The sequence below is a fragment of the Oreochromis niloticus genome, linkage group LG13, assembly GCF_001858045.2.
Source record: "Oreochromis niloticus isolate F11D_XX linkage group LG13, O_niloticus_UMD_NMBU, whole genome shotgun sequence".
Taxonomy (NCBI): Eukaryota; Metazoa; Chordata; class Actinopteri; order Cichliformes; family Cichlidae; genus Oreochromis; species Oreochromis niloticus.
This window is the reverse complement of record NC_031978.2, coordinates 24617662-24638703: the sequence shown is the minus strand read 5'-3', so window position 1 is coordinate 24638703 and position 21042 is coordinate 24617662. Positions and strand designations below refer to the sequence as shown.

The 21042-nt window shown below is 41.3% G+C and overlaps 1 protein-coding gene across 4 annotated transcripts in view; it reads right to left on the bottom strand.

The window, feature by feature from the left end:
- Window positions 1–3775: 3775 nt before the first annotated feature.
- ate1 (arginyltransferase 1) overlaps window positions 3776–21042 on the bottom strand; it is a 52576-nt gene continuing 35309 nt past the window's right edge. For all 4 annotated transcript variants that reach the window (XM_005473878.3, XM_005473880.3, XM_005473881.3 and 1 more), the window contains 2 exons: window positions 13444–13564; window positions 3776–5162 (listed from right to left, as the gene is read on the bottom strand). In XM_005473878.3, coding sequence (XP_005473935.1) covers window positions 4984–5162; window positions 13444–13564 — 300 coding nt within the window. In that variant the 3' untranslated portion in view covers window positions 3776–4983. The remainder of the gene's footprint in view (window positions 5163–13443; window positions 13565–21042) is intronic.

The window sequence follows — 21042 nt, the reverse complement described above, 5'->3', positions numbered from 1 at the left end:
GCTTAAAAAAAGATCAAATCTGTTCTTTTCCTAAACACATTTTCCCTCTTATTTACCTCAAAAGCAAATAACACTGAGAGGCATTTACGTAAACAGCTGAAGGATATTATTCCATTTTCTCTGACATGATTCCACACGCAACTTTGGAATAGACATTCGGAAAAAGGGAAAAGGTTAGGCATTGGCTCTCTTTTTTTTTTCTCCACATTTTCAGACTTGCTTTTCCTTCCCATACCATTTCACGCTGACACATCCTCTTTCATCTGACCACAATACCTCCAGGGACCAACAGCCAATAGCGGCAAGTGGAAAAAAGTAGGACGGTTTTCCTGCGGAAAAGACGCCAAAAAAAACGTCTAATAAATACTGATTTACTTGAGCTTAAACTAAAATACAAAGTATGGCCACTGCTTTCGTAACGCAAGGACGGCGCACAGCTTTCAACTAATTCTGGTCCCACAACTTCAGCTACAGTTGTTTTCATCTTTGGCATTTCTGCTCAAAGGTTTGCGGTCACTTTGAAATGTCCTCGTTTTTAAAAGGCATGTAAATGACATTAATGATTAATGAAGGGATCCACAAGTTAAAAGGTTCATGGACTATCAACGTTGGCATGTAGCTGGTATACTCTACATTAAAAAGGCCAATCGATCATTTAAAAAAAATGATAAAAACAAACAAATGAATAGCAAAAGGATTCATTTAGGCTTTTTGAATGTCTAAAGTCTCAAAAAAGAGAGGCCACAGTGCCAACCACCTTTTAAAAGAAGATTTCAATGCAGGAAAAATGATGTTTCATACACCCGTGGCTACCGCTCCATTCACAAACCAGCACAATCTTTCCATTTTTTCAGTTTTGCCTCTTCACACCGCTTCATTGGATTTCAGATCAAACAGTCAAGATATGATTGAAGTGCTCTCTTCTCTTTAATTCAAGGGCATTAACAAATATTTAACATTAACTGTTCAGGAATTTTACACCCCCATTTTCCAAGGATCAAAATAACTGGAGAAACTAACATAATTTTAAATTTAAAGTTTGTTTCTAGCACTTGGTTGAAAACTCTTTGCAGTCAATGACCTCGTGAAGTCTAGCACCCAAAAGAGATCTCAAAGTGCCGTTTCCTCCAATGAGACGCTTTGCTAGGCCTTCACTGCAGCCACCTTCAGTGCTGCTTGTTTGTTGGGTTTTGTGTTTTCAGCTTTGTATGTCATTACTCTTTGGGGTTGATTGCAGGTATTGGGTTTGCAGTATGGTACTTATGCTACGTCTATCATCAGTCAAATCATTAGTAAACTCTATTAGCTTTGTTCCACTGGCAGCCATACATGCTGTATCAATTCCTCCACCATGTTTGACAGATGATGTGGTGTGCTTCGGCTTATAATCTAGTTTTCTCCTCCTCCACACTTTTTCCATCATTCTGGCCCGAGATAATTCTTTCTCCTTTTTTCACATCTGTACTGGCTCTTTTAGATGTTTACTGGAAGTCTGCTCTAGTCTTCTTGTTCTTGAATGTACAGCTTGTTGTACTTCCACTGATGAAGGTGTCTCTCGAGTGGAACCAGTGACGATGACACACCTATCTCCTCGAGAGCGCTCTTGACTTGGTAAGATGTTATGAAGCGCTTTTGTTACCCATGGAAACTGTGATCGTTTAGTCATCCTCTGTGGTCTTTCACACCTTTTGAAGTTGCTGAGCTGACCAGTTCATTCCTTCTTTTTTAAGTTTATTTTGTTCTTCGGGTTAAAGATGGTCTCCCTCACTTACACAGACATGTCTTTGGACTTAATATTGAGAGTTCCAGTAAACAGCTACCAAATACAAGCTCAACACTGGGAATCAACTCCAGTTTTTTTAAATCTGGTTAATCTGTCATGAATGAATGGGGAAACAGCCTGTCAGTTAATTGGCCAATTCAATTTGAGAAAATGGGAGACTATGTATAAAAACATTAACAACTTACTTTGATTGAACGCCTTAGATTAAAGCTGAAAGTCTTAAATTTCAAATCCACTGTGGTGTAACCATCAACAGTTGTGTTGTTGTCATCTGGACCATGTTCGTGCTGTTCTAACATAATCAGCCAAGTTTCTAATGTGAAAAATTTACATTAGGGTGTCATAATTTGCTGCTGGAACACAGGAGTGATGGGTGCTGAAAGACTGCTGTATGATAATAAACTATATTCCTTTAAAAGTCTTAAACGATTTATGATGTGTAGGTTCATTAATCAGAAATTGCCGTTTACAACATTTCTGCTCAGTTTCATGTTTGAAGTCTACATCCACTTCCATTTTCTTCAGGCTTGTGGCCTTTTCCAGTTTAAATGTTATCTTTATATCAGGGTCATATTCTCCGTTCTGGGACTTTTTTGGAACTCTCTGTATTTTCCGGCATGACAAACCTAAAACCATTTGGCACCATCAGCGTCTTAAATAAACCATAGAGTATTTAACCCATCACTGTGACTCAGGTCTGACATGGAGGTAAAGCGTTCTCTCCAGACCTTATTCTTTGAATGCTGACCTTTGGCTGAACAGTTTCTCAGCAGCAGAGCGTGGTCAGTACAAACCTCGTGCTTAATAAGAATTATGAGCAGTGACACAATTATATATTAGCACAAACTCCAAACCCTGCCATACTGCGTATTATGGGCTCATTATAAAACAGCCAACTGGTCTAGGCCACTTGTTTTGACAGAAAGAGGTACACCACAGCACTGGCACATGTCCTTATGTGTGGCGTCCACCAAGACTAAGTACTTATGACAGTGCCAAGAGAGTGTGTGTGTGTCTGCCTGTGTGCGCACACATTAAGGTCAGGGGGGTGGGGGGGAGCATGCCTAATGTGGGAGAGAAACAGTGAATCCAAAGTGGCAACTAGCCAGCGTCAGTGTTCCCTTCTTGGAGAATTAGCCTGTCAATCTGGTTTAATTCCTTAGGACACAGGCTGCTCTTAAACCCAGGTTGAGTTTAAACTGGAGAGACTGACTCTCTACATCGTTTTCTCAAGATTGGGTGCAGACAAGTGGGCTGGCTGAATGTGGGCCGTGTCGGGCTGCACTGGAGAGCAGAGCTGCGTGCACACAGCTCCACGGCAGGGTCAAGCTGACACTTACGGGCTAAGGTTACAAGTTTCACTCAGTTGAGTGATTATGTGACACTAGGTGAGTATCTAGAACAACAAGGACAGTTACCTATCTGGATTATGGGGATAGCACACACACACTACTTGGTTATCCTCACATTAAAGACTTGTATTAAAATTGTAGGAAGATCTGCAAATTCTCTTACTGCACACCTTTCCTGCCTTACATGCAGCAGATCTTGCCAACTAAGTGAGATTGATAAACCTGCCGTGCCATGGCATCAAGTTAAGATTCCTGTGTTTACAGCAGACAACAACACGTGGTTTGTTGTGAGACGAGATCCCTGGCTGCTATCAGGTCAGGCCACGAGTCAAACTGCTGCTAAAACCTTCTTTTGCGGTAAGAAGCCATGTACATCTGCGTTCTGCCAGCTCATGTATCCAACACCTGTTGCTTTGCCTAATTGAAGTCCAACTGAAGCGCTTATCTCTGGGTATGCATGTGCTTTTCAGGAGATATAAGCTTTCACACATGAACTACTGTATGTGTGAAAATTAACACCGTTTAGAAAGAGACTTGAAGGGACTCAACACGTTACTGCCATGTTTCCAAAAATCCCTCAGCCAGTGAAATTGGCATTGTGTTGCATAATTTGCATGCAAAGAAAAGCCATCAAGTCCAATCAGGGAGGCTGTAACTCCTTTATTCAACTTAATCAAAAATAACAGTCAATATTAAAAGGAAAAGAAAAGCAACACTTAAAATCAAAAGTATTGAAAACAATGTCTTGTTTGCTTGACCTCAAGCATGAACTCAAGTGATAAAATCTTTACAATGCTGAGGTGAATTTTTTTGGGACGCAGTTTATGCAAATAATCATAACAATAATAATAAAAGAAAATGTTTTAATCACCAGGCATTCAAAAAAAAAGAGCATGCTTAGCGAGTGTCAGTGGCGATGTTGATACAAACCCGGGTGCAGTCAAACACTCTTTCAGATCAGCACTGAAGCATACACAATTAAGAGAGGTGCCAAAAAGAAAGAAAAAAAGTCAAAGGGAGGATATGTGATAGGGGCGTAAGGGTACATGAATATGATTGCATTAGTCAGTCTGTTCAGTATGAATTTTTCTTTGGCTCATCTGTTTATGTCTAGACCCGTTTTTTTTTTTTCCCTTTTTGTTTGTATTGCACCAGTTGCTGTACCTCAGCTATAGCAGATGTAAAGCAAATTTATTACAAGTTGAGCTTAAACTGACTGTTTTTATTAATCAAGATGGTTGCGTCCCACGTTGTGACATAAGAGAGAAAGGCAGCAGTGTAGCTGCAGTTACTCTGCTGGCTGCTATTTTCTAATTGAGTTTCTTCTCATTGCCCATATGCAACATTAAATTGTTAAAAAAGTTACAGCAAATTAGGAACTTTTGAATTTTTATGTTGAAATTTTAGAAAAGTTTTTTGAAAATAAAAGAATAACACATTTTTTTCTGTTCTCTGCTGTACTGCAAATACACTGAATCTATTCCAAATAGTTTCCTACAAAACTGAATTCTGTGTACCTTTGCACCCCTGCTACATAAAGTAAAAATACCATTTAATAAACTTGTCCATGTAGTAAATCAAAATGGTGCACACAAAAAAAGAAAGAACCCAGAACAGTGCTGCAGTGTTCACAGATTAAAAAAATATAACTCATAAATGAATAAGTGAATGAGGCCATACATGCAGTAGATTGCCATCGGCTGCTGCATGGTCAGCATATACAGGAGGGTAAGCACGGTGAGACTACGTGGACAGGCGGCAGAAAGCGCTTTCATAAACAGCGACATACAGAAACAGACGAGGGAGTATGTATTTACATTTATTCAAAGGTAATATGATGCGTTGTGTTTACGAGCGATAAAGCAAAATCCTTTCGGCACAGTCCTGGCCAACCAAGCTGGCGTACTGCTGCACCTCCATCTCGTCGCTGGAGCCCTTGCGTTTGCGGGAGTAGGCTGCATAGGGCATGACAGTCCGTCTGTATAGCACCAGAGCTCTGCCCAAATCCCTCACGGCCCGAGCATCTCCTAGACGAAAACAGGCACATATGAGAACATAATGAGGACCAGTGTAGACACATCAAGCGCTATAAACAATGTCCTTATTTTCCCTCGCTCGTTTGAGTTAACCTCTGAGTGTCTTGGCAGAAATTCACCATTATTCCGAGAAAGTGTTGGAGGAGCAGAAAACATTTCCCCCCCTCCTTCAGATTTAATTCCTCTGTGCCCTAAACCTGGGGTCACAGTGGTGCGTGAGCAGGCTAGTTAGCTGGCCTTGTTTACAGGGCCTTGCTCCCTGCTGGCTTGCCAAACTCAGCATCTCATTAGGTCCTGTGTCATACACTGCCAGCAGTGTTTTTACAGCTCTGATGGACCAGTAAAACACTACTAATCTCTAAAGTGTATGTGTTCAGAAGCTAAGAATGATTCTCTGGAGAGTCAGATGTGAAAAAAAAAGGGTTGAAATACACTGACCCTCACTCTGACACTAAACCTGCCGCCTCCAGGAGTGAGACACTGAGCCAAGCACAGCAGGGAGTACATACTGAGCAAAGCAAAGCCAAATATACTGTACAGAGGTACGACTCTACCTCAGCCTCACTCATAAACTTCCCATTTCAGTCAGAAAATGACTATTTTTTTTAAATGCACTGGAACATCTACAAGTCTCTTGTGTCAGAAACTACCCAATAAATGCTCCAGTCATTCAAGTAGCACTCTTAAATGCTTTTATTTATCTTCTTAGTCCATTATCACACCATGTAGTCGACTAGTTAAACAACTGCAAAATGCTTATTTTGTCTTCTGAAATGCATATCCCCCCTAAATACTCTGCATGCAACAACTGAACCATTCTGAGAAAAAGAAAAAAGAATGAAAAACTCTGGAGCAGGTAGCAGAGTGAAGCGCACTCCCCTGTCAGGCACATCAGTCAAAAAAGCCTAAGTAGATGTTGTATTAAGATAAACTAAGGGCTTCACAATTACTCACTCCACTGACATCATCCATGTGGCTCACAGCTGAGCAGCTGGTGAAGAAGATGGGAGCGCACATATCTCTGACTAATTTCTAAAATATTTGCAATACAGCCAAATACAACCTGATCACATCAACAACTGGAAAAACAAAACAACAGGGAGAAAAAAATGCAGAGTGAGTCTTTTCTTTAAAAGAAATCTTACATTTACAAAATAAAGGAAACTCAAAAAGCACTGTAACTGGACCTCGGATGTGTTTAGACATGATAGACTTGTTGAGAGCAACACGAGTCAACCTCAGCTGCAGTAATCTGTTACAATGTTTCAGGTCTAAACCGCTGCCAAGACAGATGATGGCTTAATCGGCAGAGCAGATTCACAGGAAAAGTCTAAGATTCAAGCAAAAAGACTCACCAGTGGGACATTTTAAATATTCGCATAACTTCAGATGGATAAACAATAAGTGAAAATCACAAATACGTAGCAAAAATACCACATTAACTGTTTAGAAATTAAAGTCATTTGTTTAAATTCTCCGTCTGTTTATACAGGCTCGTAAGTAATCGGACAATTCATTGATAAGCGGTTTCAAGGCCAGGTGTGGACTGTTGTTATTTCTTTCGGGTCAAATCAAGGTAATAATATGTCTAGAGTTGTTTCTAAGTGCTGGAATTTGCATTCTGTGGCTGTTCTGGCTAATGTTCAACATGTGGTCTAATGACTTGTAGAGTGAAGGCGGCCTTCATTAGGGCTGAAAAACAAAACGGGCCTACAGACCTATTTGGCAGATTCCAGAAAAAAAAAGAAGGAATCTACTGGTCAGTGCAGCAAAACCAAAATGTTTAAGGAAAAAATAACATAAAACAAAACACAAAGACCATATGCTCACATTCAATCAATCAATCAACGTTTGACGATCTTTAAAATAGTTTCTGGGTATTTCCAAGCAAAGCTGCATGGACAGGGCATCGGGGGAAACAAAAACTGATGCCGTAAGACGCGCGAACAAGCATCAACTGAAGGCACCTGCAGTAAAGGCCTACTTGGTGATATCCATTTGGCTAGCTTCTAGACTTGAACCAAATTAATTGCATCCAAGTATTAAATATAATCCTGGTATTTATAATTAATGTAAAATTAATATGTTAAGTTACCAGATTTTTGTATTTTGTAGAACCTCTTAACAGCAACTATGTCCATCAGATGTTTCCTGTAGCTGCTCGAGTAGCGTGCAAAACAAAGTGGAGGAATTTTGGACCAGCTCTTGACTGAAGTGCCTCTCAGTTCAACTGCCTAACTTCAGTCCATTGTGGTGGCGTACAGAGATCCAAATGTCAATCTATCTACAACTTTGGCGTCTAACTTGCACACAGACTACCTGAAAAACAAGCCAAAGGAAAGAAGAGAGCTGTTAGAAGCATAAAGCCCCGAGGCTTCTTAGCTCTTAAACTCCATCACCATAAAGATATTCTCATACTTCAGCTAGAATTTTCCACACAGTGGATTCATGTTTTATTTATTAGCCTCGTTTCCCTGCTCCGTAATGCCCTAACTACTGTGTTTTCCACCCTTCTCCAGAAACTGCTGAGTCACATAATTGAAGGAAGGCTGATACCAACTTTTAAATAAAGGATACCAGCTCTAGGTTTTAACACAGCGGGTGGCAAAATTGATTTTAGAAGGATGTAAACATGTTATGCAGCTTCCTCACGAACAACATTTTGGCCCGTGAAGGATTATTGTGTCCCGATGGAATCAAAGTGAAAAGATTTAAACATCTGATGCTTCTTCGGCTTCCTTCGAGCCATTCACGACGCGCCTCCTCCTCATGTTCTTCATCACGGTGACAGTCCACTTACACTACAGTTATTACAAAGTTACACTTGTCCAACAGTGTCGCCTCGTGAAGATACTGACGAGTTTACATTAAACAGGAAAACATGGAGAGAAGCACGAAGCTTGAAGATGGCCTATTAAGTGAAACAGTAATACTGAGCAGAGAGCCTATCTTTCTCTCTTACTCAAGGCAATCCAAACATCCGCTCCTCACATAAACAACTTTCCTTTTCTTCTTCACTCACTTCTGGCTGCATCAGTGTCTCTTCTCCCTGAGTGGCTCCAGACCCTGTTCCTGTCAGGCCAACCGGACGTTCAGTGACACGCCACTCTGAGGTCACAGCTCCTTCGGGCTGGAGTTCAAATGTCAGGGGGAAGAGGAGTGGTGAGGGTCGGATAAGAGAGTGCGAGGGTCAGGGCTGAGGCTACGGGCCTTGACACCCTGCCACGCTCCTCTCTCACTTCCCATCCATCTCAAACTTTCGAAACACTTGCTTAACACCGGATGCTGGTCAAAGGCAGGCCATCAGGTTATGACCACGTCTTCTGACCCAATGTTGAAGATCTAAAGGTTGAAAAGGAAAGGGCCAGAAGGGTGTTGTAGTGTGTTGAGAAGACTGCTCTTTGACTGTAAGACCTGGGTTCAAGCCCTTGTGTTAGCAGCTGACCCTGAATCCCTGCCGGTGACCATGAATTTTGTCCATCGCAGGAAGCGAAGCAACAATAGGATATCCTTCCATTATAAAGGATATTACCATTATTATTATTATTAATGAAAAGACTTAAATATTCTTTTAAAGCAGTAAAAGAAGGGCTTCCGGGAAGAGAAATTCCTGCATTGCTGCACAAAAAAGTCTGTAATCTGAATGGAAACATGTGCATTAGTCAGGCTAAGGAGCAGAAAGCCTGCCTAAGAGCAGAGCAAAGTGGCCATGACAGTGAGACAAGATATGAACGTGTGGCATAAGCTAGAAATATCATGTAAATGACAAGAGGCTTGGGGGTAATGGCTGGCTACCATCAGGCTAGAATGCACGCCTCTAGCTAATGTTTTAGCTTCACTTTGTTGCACCGAAAGCACAGAGACTATCAGTTTGATGCAAAGCTGTGAATGTGTGTGTCAGAGATGTAACGAAAGGTTAAAAAAAAAGAAAAAAAAAGAGAGAGAATAGTACATTGTGAAATACCAGCTGCCACTTTACTTATCACAACTTTGGGTTTGTGTATGCAATGTGTAACTTTGTGCATGTGGGTTAGTGGCTGCCAGGCGCACTTACAGTTCAAGGGGTGACTACTTGGGTCACGTATTTTTGCAAATATTTATACTGCTTAGCGGCCAATGCCCCTACTACTCCCGCTGTTAGGCAAACACGGATTATAAGTGTGTGAGACACAGATATGTGCTGCACACAGTGAGCTTCTGTGTATGTGTGTGTACATATATTTTAAGAGCCAACCCGCCCCAGGTCCCGGGGCCCTCAAGATGTCAGCAACAGGCATCAGTGTGAGTCTGATGTGAAGAGAGCTGTGTAAACTTTAGATTAGCTGTCTTTACACACCTCATTAGTACAGCACTGTAACCTGGTCACATTTTACAGTCTAAACACACATCCAGCACACTAACAGTGATCTTTGTCTTGGGGCCGGAGGTTAAGGCTCTGGCTTTCAAGAATGGGAAGCTATATAGAGAGGTTACACTGTGAGTATGATTATTTTGGTGAGACTTGATTTTTAGATTTCTCCACCGACTCCTTAAAGGTATGGAAATAAGTCAAGCAACATGATTTTAACCAACTACCAGCACATTCTAGTCAACAAGCGAGCAACACATTATTTTTACCATCTGCTGTTCTAACTTTTTTTTCTGAAAATAATCTTAATATTTGCCATGCTTGTTTCACAAATGTTCCATTTTAATTCATCCATGTGATTTAAAAAAGAAAATTAAATCGTTCTTAAACTTCATTAGTAAGATTGTCATGAAATTTAAAGAGCTATACCTGATTAGTAGTTGATATAATTCATGATTCGGTCGTTTGTCTAATAGTTAAGTCATGGGTGGCAGTATGGTGGTGGTGATAGGACATCAAATGTAATAATAATAATGATAGTAATAATAAAATACGTATAAAAAAAGATCAAAATAATTAAAAAATTAAATGCCTGGGCTGTCTGGGTATTGGTTGCTCAGGATGTAGAGCGGGTCGCCCAGTTAGAGTAAAAAAAGCACTTCATAAGTATAATAATAGTATACTATTATTATAATACTATTATTATTGGTTTAATAGTAAATGTAATATCATTATCATAACCTTCCCATTTACAGACAGGATGTTTTGACCGCATTCTCAAAGTGGACTTACAACTATTTTATCTTATTTCTGTCTTTATACTGTTAAGCTTAAAATAATGAGGTCAGCATGTGTGATGCAAACAGTCCCTATGATGAACGAGCTGATTGCTCCATGTACTCGGTTTTAGTTTTTTCTACTCAAGTCTCCGTGTGATGTCAGTTCAATCATTCTGTCTCCGAGCAGCAACCAACCACAGAGGCGGCTTATAGGAGGGTTTGCTTTAAAGACCAGATTACTGTATAGTAGTGACCAAGAATAAAATAATGGCACTGGAAAAAACAGGTCCTTAATAAAGATGGCCGGGGCAATAACATCAAGTTAGTGGTTAGTTGGTGTTAGTTTACCGTCATCGAGAGGAACTGACCTCATTGTTTGACACTAAATGAATAAACCAAACTAACTGTAAATAAAGTGAAGGAGAGTTGTAATGGCAAACAGATCTCCATGTGAATAGGCTAAAACCAAATTTCTGTGAGTTTATCAGAGAAATTATATTGCTATACATATCTATTTTTGGCAGAATGTGACACCAGTGTTGATGGTGACAAATTCAGTATTCCCAGTATATAAATAAGAGGCTGTGCACTGAACCCTCTGTTATTGACAGTTGACTGCTCAACCATCACACTAGACAAACATAGTTTGGTAATCAGTCTTGCTTTGTGTGAAAGCAGATGAATCAATCAGAGCAGAGTACATGTCACAATCACTGACATACGCACAAATATTTTAGTTTTGTGGCCCAGCAGCTGCCATAAATTGCCACAACAGATTCCTAAATGATTACACTGAAGACTTTCCCAACACTTAGAAACTATTTGCAGCATGTCTTTATTTGTGTCCAAAAATCAAATCACACAACAAGAACTAGCCAAAGAACTGGGCCACAAACCTCAACTGTGTGACATACTGCTAAAGTGACAACGACAAAATAGGTTGACCTGCTGACTTATTCGCCACTTGGATGTATTTCTAAAGAAGACAGCACCCTCCACACTACTGTTAGTCTGGCTTTTTACTGCAGTTCAGTCACAAAGCTTGGCACCAGACCTGAGAGTGAACCATCGAGACAGCTAGCACTGAAATGTAATGACACTGCGTTTGGACAGCTAGGCCTGAAATAATGCCCAGTCCTGTCCAACATCAACAGTCCACGCAGGAATCCAGGCACCACAAGAACCACAGACACACAAACGTAAACTGGTCACTGTGAATAATGCTAATGCCAAGACCTTGATTTTGTCCTCAGTAATTTGTGCAAGGCCGAGGACTACTGGGAACAAAACAAAAGGTCAGATCAACCGCTGGCTAAGATGTTAATTGCAGTGTTATAAATGACCTGTCCAGACATTGTCATTTAACATTTTAATTGACATTTAAATACTCTTATTTACCCCAAGCGTGTTGTTTTCACTATATAACTGAACGACCAAAGCTAGCAAGTAAATCCTTATTTCCTTAAGAAATGTGTTTCGATTAACTGTCTTTACAGAGTGTGAACTCACTGCTCGGAAACTTTTCCTCATCACACAATCTGATCCGGACTGAGATTCCTTCATCAATTGTCTTGGTTTTCTTCTCCAAGTATGAGGTCACTACAACAAACCCCCGCGTCTGTTGTTTAACATTCATATACTGCTCCTTCTCATTCCACCTCTCTATCAATCCATCTTCCATTTTATTACACTTTTCTCTCTCTGGGTGCGAGCATACAGCCACCAGCCTATCATTTCAATTGCCTTTGCTGTAAAAACATTTTTATCACATGTCCCCCATCTCTCCCTCCATCTATTCTTCTATTACTCACTCTCTTTCCCCTCCATGTATCAGTCTCCATCTATCTGACAATCAAATTCATGTCCGCTCACATCTCCTATTACTGTTGATCGGTGGCTCTTTTCTGTCTGGTGCCTGTTTGGTGATGCAGATTAATGGGCCACAGTAAACAGGACATGGCTGGCTCTCTGTACCTTCAACCACTCATGTTCTTGGAACTGCATTAAGTATGCCAACATTTTAAAATTAAACCGAAGAGGAAAAAAAACAAAACAGTCAATCATGTAGTGATTGTATCAGTGGTACGTATACATACGTTTATATATGCACTGCATACATGTCTGCATACAAGTCTGCTCTGACCATACCAAATGATGATGAGGAATGAGAAAACCGTAGGATCCGCCCAGCCCTCTTTAATTTGTACATATTCTATTAAATTTAATTCAGTTTTTACTGTTTCAGTAATTTTCAATAATCCTGGGGAGGCCAATTCATGATGGATTGTGTTCAATTTTCTGTTTTAATTTCAAGGTATGCTTTTACTGCAGTGGCAGTGTGTTTAGGATCATTGTAATGCTGGAAAAAATTGAATCTCTTGCCAATCAGATGGCTTTTGGTACTTATTTGTGCCCATAATTCCATCAGTTTTCAACACAGCGGTGTGACCAGTGTGTCAGGTCTTTGCTGGAAAAAATCCAGCAAAGACCTGACACAGGAGAAACTGTGTCAGGTCTTTGCTGGATTTTTTCCCCCATATTTTGTAAGAATATGACTTTCAGATACTGTTGTTCTTCTGTAGATCATTATTAGGTTTGACACTTCAGTTTTTTTGTTCTCTACTTGTCCAGTTTCCTCAAATTTTTCAAGGACACACAGGGCATCACAGTGTTGGTGCAAAAATACTATTTTAAGCCTGTCAAACAATGATATGTTAGGAATCTTTTACAGATTATTATTAAAGAATTGGGAACAAATTACAGCAGGCTGTTAGTGAGAAAGTTTCTAAATAGACAATTTAAAATGTCTTCTTTGCCAATTTGTCTACACAAGACCAGGATTTTGTGTCAGGAGTCTGGAGCCTGTTTTCTGCTTAAATGATTCACGGGTCAGTGTTTAAAAAAAAAAAAAAACAAACCTTGAAAATGGTCAAGTACAAGGACTGGACTGAAAATGAGTAAAAAAGCAACCAATTTCCAAAGAAAACTATTTCTCAAGACTACTTGGAATAAAGTAATGAGGGGTGGCGTAAGACTTTTCTACAGTGCTGTGTTTATGGAATTGCATGTTAAACAAATTAATGTAGTTTCATACATTAAATCCATGTGATGCTATCAGTCGAGCAGTAGTTTTGTGCAGTAGTACCTAAATCAGGATCCTGGTTCAAACGAGCATAGCGGGAGTTGTCAAGAAGGGGGATGCATCGCTCTATCGATACCCAGACATAGGTTTCTGGGCACAGGAGGTCAGAAGGCCGGTACTGCCCCTGGTAAAAGAAGGAGAAAAGAAAAAAATGTTACAAATTTTCCTGCTTTTTAAATTGCCATATATTCATTATCTAGTAAATGATTAACTTGAGGACATCAGTTTGGTTCATTTTCTAACATTTATAAACTAAATACTTACAAATATGTTGCAAGCCTGGTAAAAGCCTTTCTACTCTAGTGTTAGTGACCCTTTAGAATTAAAAGGTTTGACAAGTTGTAAACTGACCCCAGGGTCAAGATGAGGGTTGAGACCTGGATCAAACCCCTCTCTGTTAAGGGTCTTTGTTTGAGCTGTGTGTCTCCATGTCATGAGTGTTACACTGTCTGCACGTTTAGCAGGAAATGTAAACACGTCAGCATTGTAATGTGTGCTTGTGAAATGGGTACGAGTCTGTATCTGACCAAACATTTTGGATGGAAAGAAAACTAAGCTTAACAAAAACAGCTGCAAGGGGGAGAAAAAAAATGAGCGAGGGGTTGAATGAACAGAAAGAGACGCCATTATCAGGGAACTGTGTTCCATCACATGGCTCTAAACAAATACAAACTGCTGAGAAAGCTCTGTAAACAAGGCCTGCAAAAGGCCCGGTGCATTGCCTCAACACCCACACCAATATTTACAGTTTATGTGACATTAAACCATAGGACAAAGAGTCCAGGATTTCAGGAATGCAATTTTTAAACACAAGAAGGTCAAAATGTTCTAAATGATTTAAAAAACACTGTTGTCATCAAAACATCGGAATAAGTAAGACAAAGGAAATAGCATCGCTGGAGCACACTGTTATACAAACTGACCACGAACCATCTGTCATTGGACATGTATGAAAAATACACTGGCTGCTTTCACATGCAAGATAGGATGCTATGTCAAAGAACTAGTTTGTTTTATGGCTTTGAAAATGAAAAACAGAAGATTCTGTGGAATACTAAGACAGTGGTACTTTCCAACTAAAGCGGGGTCCTCATCTATGGCCATCAAATAGCCAAAATGTATCACTAAAATCATACAATCACTCCAAAAGTCAACCAATATCAAGTTGTAAGAAGGAAAAAAAATAAGGAATTCACAAAAGCCTTCAGCCTGCTCTAAGTGCTCCTGCTAACAGACAGATGAAGGTGGAATGCTCTGCATCCGGAGCTGCAGTGGATGCACGCAATCATCGGCCACATCCCTACAACCTACAGCCTCCTGCAACTGTCAGCACAGCTAGCTTGACACTCTCACACTCTGCCACACCTCTATAGACTCCTTCAACACCGCATTGACACACACCTCTACATGCAGAACACACACCTGGCTAACAGCGGAAACACAACAATATGCACATATTTCCCCACTTAAGCCTTCTGCACCCAGAAACCAGAAGCTCATATTTAAGGAACAGAAACAACTGTTTTTGTATGTCAGTGTGTGTCTTTGCAATAGAAATAAAGCCAACTTGATTTATGCAGGTCTACTTTTTGTGTTTATAATTGTAAATGATAAATCCAGCCTTCGCTGTAAACCTTAAGAAAGAGAGAACTGTCTGACCAAAATGAGACACAGAGCCTGGTCATGGCACAAAGACAATTCCTCAGTTCTTCCCCTGAAAAGGAGAAACGATGAAGAGTATGAAAGGACACAGCTATTAGTGGTCTGGATGGAGGAGAGAGAAATGAATAAAGAAGCGAGGTGATGGCAAACTGGGCTTTGCTTTTCTATCTGTCAGCTTTTTTCTTTCTTTTTTTTAAAAATAAACTGAACTGAATGTGAATACTGAGTTCACCACTGACTTTCATTATCCTCCCTCATATTTTTTTCTCTTCCCAGGTTGGCTAGAAGGCCATGTAATGCATAGATACCCTTGCAGCTTCCTTGGCTCGTCCTTCGTTTTCTGTCTTTTGCATCAGCTTGCTCACATTATCCATATCTTTATCTAAAAGCAGATACTAGAATCCAGTAATGGCTCCCTGCAATGTAGATTCTTGAGAGGGTTACTACCAATCTAATAACAGGAAGTGAAATGGCCTACAACAAATCCATGCTCCTGAGTGGCTCTTAGCTCACTAAGTGGCCTAAAGAGGCCACAGGAAGTGATAGTGTAAATGGCAAGAAGCCATGCGATAAGGTTTGTCTGTACATATGTGTATACTTTTGCTCGGCAAATTGCCAGGTAGGCCTGAATAAGACGTTTCAGTCGAAAATAAATCTTTTCAGGTTAAGTCACCCTCTTTTCAGAGCCTGCTCCCTCCATTGTAGCTGCTTAAAACTTCCCACACAAACCAATCTGTCACCATCCCTCCATCCTTCACTCCTTTCCGTGCTTGCATGTTCAGGCAGAAAGGAGGTGATGCAGATGACTGACAATCTCTGAAAGGCTCGTTTGGAAACAGAGAGATGAGGGATCAGGAAAAAAAAAAATAGTGAGGAAGGGGAGGGGGGACGCATACAAACTTCAGCAGACAGACTTGGCTGCAATCTGAGGTGTGAAAAATGAGAGGCGTTAGGAGGGAGAAAGGGAGGGGCGAAAGAAAATTAGGTGCAGATGAAGCAAAAGGATGGTATTTAATGTTTTGAGACGTTGACTGCAGCGGGGCTGGTGGGGGGAGCAGTCTGGGTGCCAGCATGGAGGGGCCCAGCTCTGAGAGAGAATGTCTGAAGCCAGAGAAGAAGCAGAAAGTCAGGGAAAGAAATATAAATGGGTAGATCAAGATGAAAAACTAAAACTAAACAAGGAGATGAGTGGACAAACTAAGAGGTGCGTCCAGTAATAATGTGATGACGAGGGAGAACCTCAACAAAATGTAAACTGTACAAGTGAGAAAAGGCTCTGAGTCATTTTAATCTGTTGTTTTGCACTGTGTTTGTTAATGAATGTGTAGAGGTCACTGTTTATACGAAAGCAATCTACTACAGCGCAGCATTCCCAGTGAACCCAAACTTTAACAAGCAGGAGAGGACAATTACTCAACCTCATTTGAATAACAAGCTGCCCCAGTGTAAACTATTATGCAGCTTCAATCATCTAAACTAAATAAACACATATCTCCACAGGGCCTGACATACAATTACACAATACTCTGCAGAACTATTATCATCCCCAGCCCATCAATGATACAGCATCACTCACTCTTTTCAGGCCACACAACTGCATGCACACAGATTTGTGTGTTTCTGTCAGAGTCACTGGGTCCATAATAAAGTTCACTAACCTTGTTCCTTCCCTTAATTGTGCACACTCCTGTCTCACACACCGCGAGGTAGAGAGCAATGCCCCAGGCCTGTACCAATGATTTATATGAAAAGCAATTAATCAGAGCCATAAATGGAGTGCTTCGCCGCAGCCAAGGAATCCTCATGAAAATCTACACCTCTTTTGCCTCCTGCTTCTTTTCCTCCTCCCAGTCTGACTAGGAAATCAGACAAATGAGTTTGGTATGTGCTGAGCTGAGACAACCGTCATCAAACAAAAGACTGTCAAACAGGAGTTTCTTTCTTCACCTTCTTTTTTTCCCCCCCTGCCAGGGTGTCACAAATTGTAAAAGCAGTTTTAATCAATTAAACACAAATTTGAAGCACTGATTGTAGCTCATTAACCTTTTAACATTGGAGACCAGCTCAGTGTCTACTAATACATTTTATAGGGCTTTGGCAGTTTTATGCAGCTAGAAAAAGGGAAATGGGTTTGTGAGGAATATTATTGAGCAAAAAAAACAAAACAAAACAAAAAACGTAAAGATACGATCACATGTTGCATCAGAGAGAGTTTTGAGGATGAGATCATTTGGTGCTTTGTAGCCACACAGCAGTGTCATGGTTCAAAGCGATCCCCTTTCAGGCTTGCCAGACCAAAAGACAGGAGGTGGACTTAGTGTCATGGTAAGAGGGTTTCCCTGTCTCCATCTGCATTACTTTACACCCACATCTGCAGCTAATTTCCTGCTCATATCTCCAGCTGAATTTTTACACACCCCCTACCCCTGCTGAGGTATCACTGTATGTTTGTGTTTGCACGAGTCAGACACTGTGCACAGTGTCTGCATGCAGTTTCAAAGAGACTTTTCTTGTTAAAACAACTGATACAGCCAACCCAGGAAAGAACATCAAGTTATAAAGTAATCAGTTGGTTAACTGAACACCTACCTCAGTATGAGACAGAGCGGCTCCAAAAGTGTGATGTAAGAGTGGTCATAGAATAGATGAGGTCACTAATGTTAGACTTTAGTCTGTCTGGCACTGGCAAGAGATATATTATCCAAAGATAACATGCAAGACAAAAAGCACCCTGTTTTATATAATATATTAGGTCAAGCATGAACACAATAGTGAATGGGATACTATGCTGGGATTACATATTGGTCAAGCACTCTCAGAAAGAAATGGGCATTAAACCCAAGCAGACAAATATGGTCAAGAAGTCACATTTCTTTGCAGCTGGCCGTCACCCAGGACAAGCCTGAACTCGTGCAGAACAAGCCTGAACTTGGAGTACGTACAAAGAAGCAGTGTGACCCAAAGCCAGGCAAACCTAACCTAGCCTGGCAGAGGCCAGCACTCTGACCCAGGGTCACTCTCAACCAATTTTAGTCAAAAACCAATAAACAGAGGTCCTGAAACCCACAACGACTCTACTCTCCCCCAAAATGCAGCCCTCACAATACACCCTTCTCTGTGGTCCTCCGACTGTTGACATGCATATATTGTGCCCAGAGGACGAGGCGGCATGGCTGGGGAGCTCTACCTGCTGACGGACACACATAAACAGCACGACCCACAGAAACACACACGCAGCTAGAAAAATAGCATACAAAACTAAGCAGGCTGAATGAACAGCACCAATGAAAGACATGTCCAAACAAGCCGTGTTTCAGAATAGTGGCCCATGAGATCATACTTTCACCATAATCTTTGACATGATATACGTATGCATTTGTGCCTGTTGAGGTGTGTGTGTGAGGGCCCAGAGAAATGAGTCTGCATTAGGGGAGGTTTACGCTAACTGCTGCTGTTTAAACACTCAGGGGCCCGCCGAGGCCTCTTCACCCTACTCAACACATTACCACAGGACGGCCTTCAAATAAAGCATCCAGGCTGGTAAGTCTCCCCTGTGGGCCCCTGGACAACCACCACCAATCCCTTCCACCCAAGTCAATTCTGGCCCAGCACTCCCTTTGCCTGGCTTGTGCGTCACGGCTCCACGGATGACAGGTTAATGAGGAAAAAATATTTTTACAGGATCACATTTCGACCAAACCCTGAGAACCAATGGCAGCGCTTTTATGGGCATCAGCTCTCAGACTGGGCACTTTTATCTCTTCATCTTCTCGGGTCTTTATGGGCAGGCGAACTCTTATGAATGTCTGACACAGACCACAGGTTACCGACTTGCAGTCAGATCCGCAGCCCTTAATCTCCGTCTTAAAACCCCACCTCAGATTTCTAACTGCAAGGCCTCCGCCCACACTATAAGTCTACGTTTCTAACTGCATTTATGAAAGCAGCCCATTCTGTCGAGTAGGGCTTATCAAAGATCTGAATGTGGTCTCTTGCCAAGAAAAAAAAACAAAAAACAGACTTTCAGACAAAGTGGCGCAGCTGCACCAGGTTTTGAAAATAAATAGAGGTGAAGTTAATGGTAAGGCAAACACCTCACGTTGGCAGCTAGAGGGCTCTGGATCTGCTCAGCATGACACCATCTCCAAACTCTCATTTTTGCCCTTATGACCTTCAGACCTCCCCTTTGCTTATACTCTCCCAGCAACCCGCCCTCTCCCAACTCTGTCCTTCCACCAGCAGTAACACTGACTCTTCTAACTCGACCCCCCTGAACTCTGCTCCCTCAGTCTCTCACCCTGTCAGCACTGACAGGGTGAGAGACTGTCAGCGACGGTTCAACATAAACACTGTTTTTCACTGTAAACCGTTTCTTAGGGTGCCAAGCAGTGGCTGGACCAAGCCCATGCTCTAACCTGTTAATGATTTGTTAAAAACACAAAGTGTGGCAGGACAGAAGAGAGATGATGAAGCATAAAAGAGAAGAGAAATTATCAAAACTTTAAACAAATGTTTCTGCTGAGAGGTGCGCTGTTGGTGGTCTCCTGTCAAGCTAAATCAAACAACAATGTTTCTGTCAGAAAGGCTCCAATTTAAAAAAGAAAAAAAAAATATGGGGGAAAAGGGGGAGAAGTGGAAGGCAGCAAAATGGCTAAGCTTTAGCTTATAAACTTCACAGACAGGGTGAAAATGGACCCGGTTGGATTTGATCTTATTTTGATGGGCACAGGGTTTTTAAACTTGAGGATTGCTGGAAGGTAATGCTGCTGGCTTAGTAGAATAATAGCTTTTACGAACCAAGAGAATATTGCTTCTTCTGAGAAAAAGAACACAGGCAGACATTACAGAGGGGGCTAAAGACATAAAACTATTACAGTAAATGCGTGAGAAAGGCCAATCCACGCCGTACCGCGCCGAACAGTAAGTTTATACCACCTCATCATGACTTACTGCACATTCGCACACAGATGACAATTTGAGAAATGAGAACCTCACCACAGCGAGAGTAGATATCACTTCTGCTTGTAATAACATTAGACTAAAAGAGCAAAAACGTGTTGCCATGTTTTCATCTGAATGGAATCAGTTGAAAGTTTCTTCAATCTGATCTCTTTACTCTCTATCAATCTTTCATCCCGACCGGCACGGCGGCTGTTTCCCCTCCTTTTTTTTTTGTTAAGAAATGTTGCAAGAAGGACAGAAACAAAAAGAATGAAAGAAAGAGAAAAAGGGGGGCGTGGCGCTGTTCTGGGCCTACAGTGTTAGACGGCAGTTCAACATAAACACTGTTGTTCACTGTAAACCGTTTCAATGCCACTCATCAAAACCTACCAAAGCGGGATAATGTTTATGCCAGGAGCTCAGCAATAATAAACAGGAATACGTAAGAAAGCGATGCCCTCATCAACAAATCTGACGCTGCCTCAAAACGAAGCCGTGTACTGTAGCACGCGTGCACCGGAGGGGTGGGGGGGGTGGGATGAGGGCTACTGTAGGGAAACACCCACCCTGAGATGCCTCAGGTTCACTCACCATCACTCTTAATCTACCAAGACATTCAACAAGTGACACAAAAAATGGGAGGTCACACACGTACGCATAGCATAGTGTCTGATTGGGCCCCTCGAGTGAAAATAACACACATGCAGAGTCCTGATAGCTGCGGCTCGCTTGGAGGCTTTTAGCATGTCATAACCTGCCACTGCGTACCTGAAGAGAGGATGAGAGTGTTCGAGAGCCAAATATTTACATTAATATACACTTCTGGTAATGACTTAATACAGATTATTCCATTTTTACTTTTTGGGGACAGCTATTTCTATGATTTGCTAAAGTGAAAATCTAAAAACAGATGACTGCTTAGTGCTTTTCAAACCATTTGTATGCAGGTGAAAGTTAGCTCCTGTGTTAATACCAGAGCTGGGAGTCACTTTGTCATGT